The 9,079-nt window shown below is 40.1% G+C and overlaps 1 protein-coding gene across 1 annotated transcript; it reads left to right on the forward strand.

The window, feature by feature from the left end:
- The first annotated feature begins 4,189 nt into the window (after nt 1-4,189).
- Nucleotides 4,190-5,875, forward strand: LOC112267539 (ADP-ribosylation factor-like protein 4C). The gene has a single exon (XM_024445764.1). It carries the CDS (start codon nt 4,688-4,690, stop codon nt 5,264-5,266), a length of 579 nt encoding a protein of 192 aa, XP_024301532.1. The 5' UTR covers nt 4,190-4,687; the 3' UTR covers nt 5,267-5,875.
- The last annotated feature ends 3,204 nt before the right edge of the window (nt 5,876-9,079 follow it).

Below are 9,079 nucleotides of genomic sequence, written 5' to 3' on the forward strand. Positions count from 1 at the left end.
GTAGAGATGTTGTGACCTGAGGGCGATGCCTGTCCCATTTACTAAATGCTGTTAGATTTCATATCCTGTCTCCCTGGGATCATGATAATCACCTCTGTCCCTGACTCCTTGTGTGTGTGTGCATATGTGCGTGTGTATGTGACTTTATAGGGAGGGAGAACATATTGGCTGAATGTGCTGCATTGATGATTTGCTGTCTCCATGGTAACCTCTCCATATAAACACTTGCAAAGGGAGTGAGCTTGCCTCTGTCTGAGAAGAGGGGGAAAGCACTTGAGCTTCTACTGCCAACAGCCTGACACTGAGGGAGAGAGAGGGGGAGGGTCTACACACTCTACAACACCACACACAGTAATCATCTTAAATCCTGTTAATTTCAATTCAATGTTTCTACAATATTCAACAATATTTTATCTGTGAAAAATAAATAACCGAACCGGGCAACAAAAGCCTGCTAACCTAGTTTCAGAAACCAGTGTAGGCTAGTTACAGTTGTCTTACTCTCTAAGCCTGGCCATATAAAAATGCTGTCCTAAGCAGTATACCAAATGGCCTTGTTTTTACTTTTCCTGTTCACTTTCTCACTAACGTCCCATGGAGTCTTGTAGATTTCTGTATATCATACTGTCAGGTGTCAGCACACGAGAGTAAGAGTACTGTCTGGAGGACGGGAGGAGGACAGGACAGGAGGGAGTAAAGGTCTCACTGGTTCAGCAGCGAAGGGATAATGGCACTCTCTCTCTCTCTCTTTATCTCTCCAATCCAGGCTGCATCCCATCCGCCTGGGATTGGGAGTCCCATATAGGGTGGTGCACAATTGGCCCAGTGTCGTCCGGGTTTGGCTGGGGTGGGCCGTCATTGTAAATAAGAGTTTGTTCTTAACTGACTTGCCTTGTTAAATAATGGTTACATTTTTTGTATTTTTTTTATAATCAATAGGAGGTTATTAGACCATCCCCTCTTCTAACCTCTCCAAATGAGAAGGTGATTATTATTAGAGGTCGACCGATTATGATTTTTCAACGCCGATACCGAATATTGGAGGACAAAAAAGCTGATACCGATTAAATCGGCCGATTTTTAAAATGTATTTGTAATAATGACAATTACAACAATACTGAATGAACACTTATTTTAACTTAATATAATACATCAATAAAATCGATTTAGCCTCAAGTAAATAATGAAACATGTTCAATTTGGTGTAAATAATGCAAAAACAAAGTGTTGGAGAAGAAAGTAAAAGTGCAATATGTGCTATGTAAGAAAGCTAACGTTTCAGTTCCTTGCTCAGAACATGAGAACATATGAAAGCTGGTGGTTCCTTTTAACATGAGTCTTCAATATTCCCAGGTAAGAAGTTTTAGGTTGTAGTTAATATAGGAATTATAAATCAAAGTCAAATCAAATTTATTTGTCACATACACATGGTTAGCAGATGTTAATGCGAGTGTAGCGAAATGCTTGTGCTTCTAGTTCCGCAGTAATAACCAACGAGTAATCAAAACATCGATATTTTGGGTTCATGGCCAGGAAACTCCCCAGACCTTAATCCCATTGAGAACTTGTGGTCAATCCTCAAGAGGCGGGTGGACAAACAAAAACCCACAAATTCTGACAAACTCCAAGCATTGATTATTCAAGAATGGGCTGCCATCAGTCAGGATGTGGCCCAGAAGTTAATTGACAGCATGCCAGGGCAGATTGCAGAGGTCTTGAAAAAGAAGGGTCAACACTGCAAATAATGACTCTTTGCATCAACTTCATGTAATTGTCAATAAAGCCTTTGACACTTATGAAATGCTTGTAATTATACTTCAGTATTCCATATTAACATCTGACAAAAATATCTAAAGATACTGAAGCTGCAAACTTTGTGAAAATGTATATTTGTGTCATTCTCAAAACCTTTGGCCACGACTGTATGTTTGCGAATGGGTCTGTGCATGTGCGTGTGTGTAGTCTCCATTTTACTCCCTACTGAAAAAAAGAGGCCGTGTTTCAGCACTGTTTCTCCCTCCACCTGTAGTGTACCCTCTCCTCTGCAGGCAGGCTGTGTCCACTGGACCATAGCAGAGGCAGTACCAGGTACACTGGAAATGGAGTGGAAGTCAAAGTCAAGGGACTTTTGAGTGTGTGTTGTCGATTTCAGATAAGGAAATATGTCAAACCTCGCTGAACGTAGAAATAGATAGAGCAGAAGTTAGAACATAAAGTGTATCCTCATTTAGCTGTTAATCAGGCTTTCAGGTATAATATACAGAAACCGTAGGCTATTAAAATTCCTTTGTTTGGCACCAAATGTTCTTTTAAAACTAACAATGTACAACATGAACTAAAAGATAGTTCTGGAACCTTGAAAGTTAAACCAGAAATTACAACTACATTACATAGTAAGATAAGATTTGGGCTACAAAGTGATGATTGCGGAATTCGCAGAAATGCTACAAGCCACCAAGAACGCCAAGCAGACTTGGCCTGTGTCATTATTTGCCCCATCAAAACTACAGTAACACCTGTATCCCAAATGGCACCCTATTACCTACACAGTGCACTACTTTTGACAACATCCAATGGCTCTGGTAAAAATATGTGCACTACATAGGGAAAAGACTGCCAGTTGAGACGCAAACTGAGAGAACTGGAAGGAAATCAATGTTGCTGCTGCCTCCTTTTGCCACTGAAGCCCTTTACATTAGAGCTACTGTAAAATGCATGAGCCGGCCTGGCTGGAAGGGTGTCTCAGGTGTCAGGCAGTAGGACTGGTTAAACACCAATAAAGAATACGTGACATTTCACATGGAGAGAGAGAGCTAGAGAGAGAGAGAGCTAGAGAGAGAGAGAGAGCTAGAGAGAGAGAGAGAGAGCTAGAGAGAGAGAGAGAGCTAGAGAGAGAGAGAGAGCGAGAGAGAGAGAGAGAGCTAGAGAGAGAGAGCGAGAGGAAGAGACTCCTATTGTCTTCCTATAGGGAGCTGGATAGGGCAACATGATTTGCAATGTGTTGATTTGTGAAGTCTCAGCTTTCTTAATTTTATTGATCCCAGCTCCCACCACATGCTGCATCAATGAGCCATTCAAGGATAGAAAGCAATTAGTGGGGAACACAGCCCTGTTGAGTCAGGTTGCACAGTTAGAAAGGCCTCCCTTGACTGCATCCTAATGGGAGCATCATTCTCTCTCTCTCTCTCTGTCTCTGTCTCTGTCTCTCTCTCTCTCTCTCTCTGTCTCTCTCTCTCTCTCTCTCTCTCTCTCTCTCTCTCTCTCCCCTTGAGATGGGCTGTATAATTAGTTTGCCTTTTTTGGGATAAAACGTTTTTGTATGAAGAAACAAAATATATAGCCTATTAGCCAAAAAGTCAATATGTTGCAGTGCGTGTATTTATGCATAAACTATTTAGTTACAAAGCATAGGCAAACACTAATAGTCCTACCCTAAATTGTCACATATATGATTAGGAAAGGCTGAACCGAAAATAAAATGCAGCGCTGGCTGATCTGTGATAAATGGAGAAAATATTAGGTGCTTAGATAATAACCCCTGAGGCAGGCTGTACATTAAAGGCCCACTCCTTAATTTGAAAAACAATAAAACGGCAGCCCTGCCACTTAGTTTGCTATAAAGCTGAAGGATGGAACTGGAAGCCTACTGAGGAGTTGTCCTGACATCTAGTGGTGAATATTTTCAACACATGCATTTTTTTGTAATGTGCTGTAAATGTAGGCCTACGTGCCACGGGTGATTCAATAGAACTTGCCATGGGTCATAAAAAAAGGCAATAGACGTACCTGGCAACAACAAAAAATAAAAACACCTGGCAAAAATGTGTGTCTAAACTCCACCTCCTCAATTATGGATGCAAGTACTCATGTCATAGGCCTACGTATTCTTCATTTTTATCTTTATTTGTATCTGTATGTCATAGCCTACTAAGGTGCCAGGAATGTATTTTAATAAATACATTAATGAATAAATAAATGTAACACTGTACAACGTTTTGCAACCTTGAGGTTTCGTTTCCCTTGGTGCAGGTTGCTTGCCGTTATGCACATGTGGCACCGGTAATGTGAAGTTTCACCCCTCCATGCTGAACTCTATAACATTCCTGATTTGTCTGCTGCGCGAAGGCGGAGTCTCCTAGTGTAGTAGACTAATATGTGTGCGCAACGCTGAATGGTAACCACTGTGGCAACCTTGTGAACCAACAGTCTCTCCACAGCGCTTCGCGTCAGGATGTTATTTTTTTCGCTGATAACAGAGATGTTCTGAATTTCGGCTACCTGGCCTCTTCAGAGAAGGTCAGCATTTGCATATTAATTAACTTCAAGATGAGATGTTAATACAACAACTCGTGGTGGATTGTTAGGCAGCATCCGATTATTGAATAGCATTTGTTGCTGCAGCTGTATGCGTCGGGAGCCAACGTGCCAGAGGTGACTGCATCCATCGCAGCTTTTATAGACCAAGGGGACTGATGACAATAACAATTTCGGATAGTATTTAATTGTGACCGTGCGCTCTTCTCCAATCCATACAGGTTATCTACCTTGAGAAATGCGTGCTTGCAGAATGCAATAGCAGATGATGGAACAATGACTTTTTTTCACGGAGATCTAAGATATAGCCCATATGTATGCTTAGCATAAAGCAGGTGCCTCTTATTTGACTTCTCATTCACCAGTGCGTAAAATGGGTAACAGTTTTTCTAACATAGCTGCTTTTCAGTCCCTGCATATTGTCTTGCTGGGTTTAGATTCTGCCGGTAAAACGACTGTCCTGTACCGCCTGAAATTCAACGAATTTGTGAACACTGTTCCCACAATCGGATTTAACACCGAGAGGATAAAACTAAGTAACGGTACCGCCAAAGGGATCAGTTGTCATTTTTGGGACGTCGGGGGACAGGAGAAGCTAAGACCGTTATGGAAATCGTACAGTCGGTGCACGGATGGCATTATTTACGTAGTGGACTCAGTGGACGTGGACAGACTAGAGGAAGCCAAAACAGAACTGCATAAAGTTACCAAATTCGCAGAAAACCAAGGGACTCCACTACTGGTGATAGCCAATAAGCAGGACTTGCCCAAGTCTCTACCTGTCCATGAGATTGAGAAGCAACTGGCGCTGCATGAGCTCAGCCCTTCTACCACTTACCATGTCCAGCCTGCATGTGCCATCATTGGTGAAGGGCTCCACGAAGGCATGGATCAACTGTATGAAATGATTGTGAAACGAAGGAAATCATTGAAACAAAAGAAAAAGAGATAAAGACTCATTACTGTAAAGTTGACCCCTATCTTCTGAGCTGCCTGCTACTGTACCATGACTTTTGCCGTAGTAGGTATGTCAGGTGATTCTTGTTATGCAGAAGGTTACACTTGCAGTGTTTTTTTTTTTAAATGATACACTGTATAGCTTTGGGGTTATTGGTGAAGTTAGTCACTTTTAGCTGTGCTGTTACATTCAATCACACATAGGGAGGAAAATAAAAACTTGCCTCTTACTATCAGAAATGTCCTTGACAGGCTGGTACCTGTTTGTTGCTGCTTCACAGTTTTCTTGTCAATAGTCTTTTCCCCCTGGAAAGTGAATGGCCTACACAGCAATTTTTGACAGACTGGAGTAGCAAACATTATTTCCAGATTGGAATGAACGTCATTAATCAATATCAATGTGCTTATAATTTTTCCACTTTGCATGCTCTGTTTATGTCACTAACACATTTTGAGAGAGACCTTCCATTTCGTTCTAATATTTCCCCTACTCCTTTGATAACTGGGCAAACAGTGCTGTTTTACAGTAGAATACAATAGTCTATATTGGGTTTAATGTGTCTTTCAAATAAAGAAGGCTATTCATATTTTGCACGTTTCATCACAATGTTGTTGTTGAATGTTTGTTTTATGACTTGATGCCCAGCTGAGCATTCTACTCAATGCAGTGTCAGTAAGTGCCAAGGAAGATTTAGTCTGAAGTGCATTACTGTGGCTTGGAAACGCGATGACATTCCGAAAGGAAGCAAATAATTAGTACGACAAGCTTTTGTCATTATTGTTATGTCGCCAGATTGACTTTAGATGCAGTATAACTTTAGCTAGCTAGCTAAAATTGAAGGGAGCGCAAAAATTTTTTTTGCTAGCTAACGTTAGTAGCGTTGTTACCTATTTCTTGACAAACTTTGACAAACGACAAAGTTGTTTTCTACTAATTATTTGTCTTCTTTAGCAATATCATCGTATTTCCAGGCCACGATAGTGTAATTTTAACGAAACAGTCATTAGCCCCCGTTCAGATAGACTGAGCAATTAAATCAGTCTGACATCAATATGCTGCGGCATCTGTAGAACGTTGATAACAATGGTAACGACATGATGGAGGTGCAACCCCATGAGACATTATGGGTGCAGTCCAAACATTTAAAAGACACACGCGATCCCCTCAGCCCTCAAAATAAGTGGACACTTCTGATGATGTTTCATGACGTCTGACAAGTATACACTTGCAGTGAAAGGGGCAAGGGAGGAAGGAATGATTTTTAAATGGACCACCCATGGCCGGATATTCGTCATTCGTTCATCCTGCGATGATTGTGTCTTCATATAATGATTGTGTTTTCATATATGCGCTACAGTCAATTATGAGTGCATGTCTACTTATATGAAATATATAATTATTAGTCTACTGTATGATAGCTAGCAAATTAATTAGCTTACTAACGTTAGCCTGACTAGCTGGAACTTCTGAAGGAGGAAAATGTTTTATTTCTACAATTTCCAAAAGATAACCAAACAAAAACATATTTACATTTTACAAGATGTGTTTGTGCCGTCGTGTGCATTAGTAGCACAATTTATAACTTATTTGCATTTGTTTTTACTTACACTTGTTTGTTGACTTCTCCATTAATGCTGTTTTTAAGTTTTTGCGGACTTTTCTTAGCGGATATACAATCGTCACTAATTGAATTATGGGGAGTTTCAGGCCCCAGAGTGAACATAATTGTAGACTCTCAAAGCCGACTAAAAACAAGGGCTGAGGGGATTACGTTGCAAAATTCCCTTGCTTGGCTAATCATTTGAACCGCCCTCCAATATGGCGACGGGGATTCCGCAAGGGCGGAAGTGTTTGGACTGCAACCTATGTGTTCTAACTTCAATAGTATGATACTCACCCCCGTTCTTATTGCTACTTCCTCGGCTACATTGGTAGTAGTTAAATAAAGGTTCCATACATTTAAAAAAAAACACTAAATGTACTGTTTTTTTTGTATTATTATTGGAGAATTAAAGCTAGCCAACAATAGAAAAAACTGTATATACAGTAAGACAAACCATTTTTTTCCAAAATTAAAATGTTTGTCAACAAAACTTGTACTTTTATTTACTTTCCTGAGAGGTATTGACACTTAATGGTATGCTAATAAGTGTGGAGGTAATTTTATTTTACTGAAATGTTTACCAAATTTAAATGTGGAGATTGTCCGCTGTTTGTCCAATGCAGAAGGATTTGTGTTGAAATGGTTTTTATCTGAGTATATCTTTACAACTGTGTTATAACAGGATATTTTCTAGTAGGTGGTAGAATATTTAAAAAGTGAAGAGCTATACCAACATAAATTATTCATTCTTAAATTTACAAACTGCTTGTACAGTGTGACAAAAATGTGTGCGCACAGTCACATCTCAGGTATAGAGGCTAATGGATTTAGGCAGATTATTTTTAGGTTTTACCTTTATTTAACTAGGCAAGTCAGTTAAGAACAAATTCTTATTTACAATGACGGCCTACACCGGCAAAACTCGGACGACGCTGGGCCAATTGCATGCCGCCCTATGAGACTCCCAATTATGGTCGGGTTGTGATAGAGCCTGTATTCGAACCAGGGTGTCTGTAGTGATGCCTCTAGACTGCTGCGCCACTCGGGAGCTGGTGGGGCGTCCCAGACCAGTTCATGCTAACCAACCACACACTTTACCCTTCAAAGAAAGGGGCATTTAAAAAGAGGGACACAAAAATACATCACACCATGATTTTTGTATTTATTATTTTCAGTATTATACAACAAACCCAGTGAACCGTCAGGGCCCTCTACGCCCTCAGAGAGGGCCTAAGGACAGACACAAATCTGTATATATTTTTATATACTATAATTTGTCATTTTATTTTCATTGATTTAATTATTTTTTTTGTCTAAATTGTATTGATCTTCCTATTGAATTTCTTCAGTTTGTGTTGGAAAAAGAAGGGTTAATATCCAAGAGAAAAATATCCAATCAGAATTTTTCTTTGGTAGTCTCTAGGTAGGCCCTCAGGCTTTGAATTGAAGACACCAGCCAACGTCATTAACATTGAATTCAATTAGAGCAGCATTTTGGAATGACAGTAGAATCAAACAATCACAAATTGTCATGTAATAGGTGGGACAATTGTATGATGCCTAAAGGCCCTCTAGAGGGCCTAAGTATACGTCACTAATTCAGAGCCAATAGCGAGCCTTATCTTTTTACAGTGAGTGTATGTAACGATGGTGATGGCAACTGCAGAGAGAGTAATTGAGGATGATGTGGTGCCTAAATTGTTAGCATCGCCCTTTTCAACTTTTAATGAAAAATTTAATCTTGTACAGACCGGGAGACCAACTCCTGCACTGCCTGATTTGGTGCAACAAGAAAAGAGTTTTGAAAGGCATTTTCAAGTTAATAATTATGAGCGCTATCCGTGGATAACCGGCTGTGAGCTGACAAAAAGTCTTTACTATTGGAATTGCCTACTCTTCAGCACTGATAATAGCTCAACTTGGACAATTGGTTTCAAAGATTTAGCCTGTTTGACAAAGTCAGGACTTCGTCAGCACAGTAAGTTTAAAAACATTTGGGGAAACAAGAGTAGACCTTCTTAACGAGCAGCGGCGTAAATGAGACACTTGCTCACAATGATAAAGTCAGGCACAACAGGGAGATTCTAAAGGGCCTTATTCATACGGTTGTGTTTTTAGGCAAGCAAGAATTAGCATTCAGAGGACATGATGAGGCTAAAGAATCAGCTAATAAGGGAAACTGCTTGGAAATACCGGATTTCTTG

The sequence above is a fragment of the Oncorhynchus tshawytscha genome, linkage group LG14, assembly GCF_018296145.1.
Source record: "Oncorhynchus tshawytscha isolate Ot180627B linkage group LG14, Otsh_v2.0, whole genome shotgun sequence".
NCBI classification, from domain to species: Eukaryota; Metazoa; Chordata; class Actinopteri; order Salmoniformes; family Salmonidae; genus Oncorhynchus; species Oncorhynchus tshawytscha.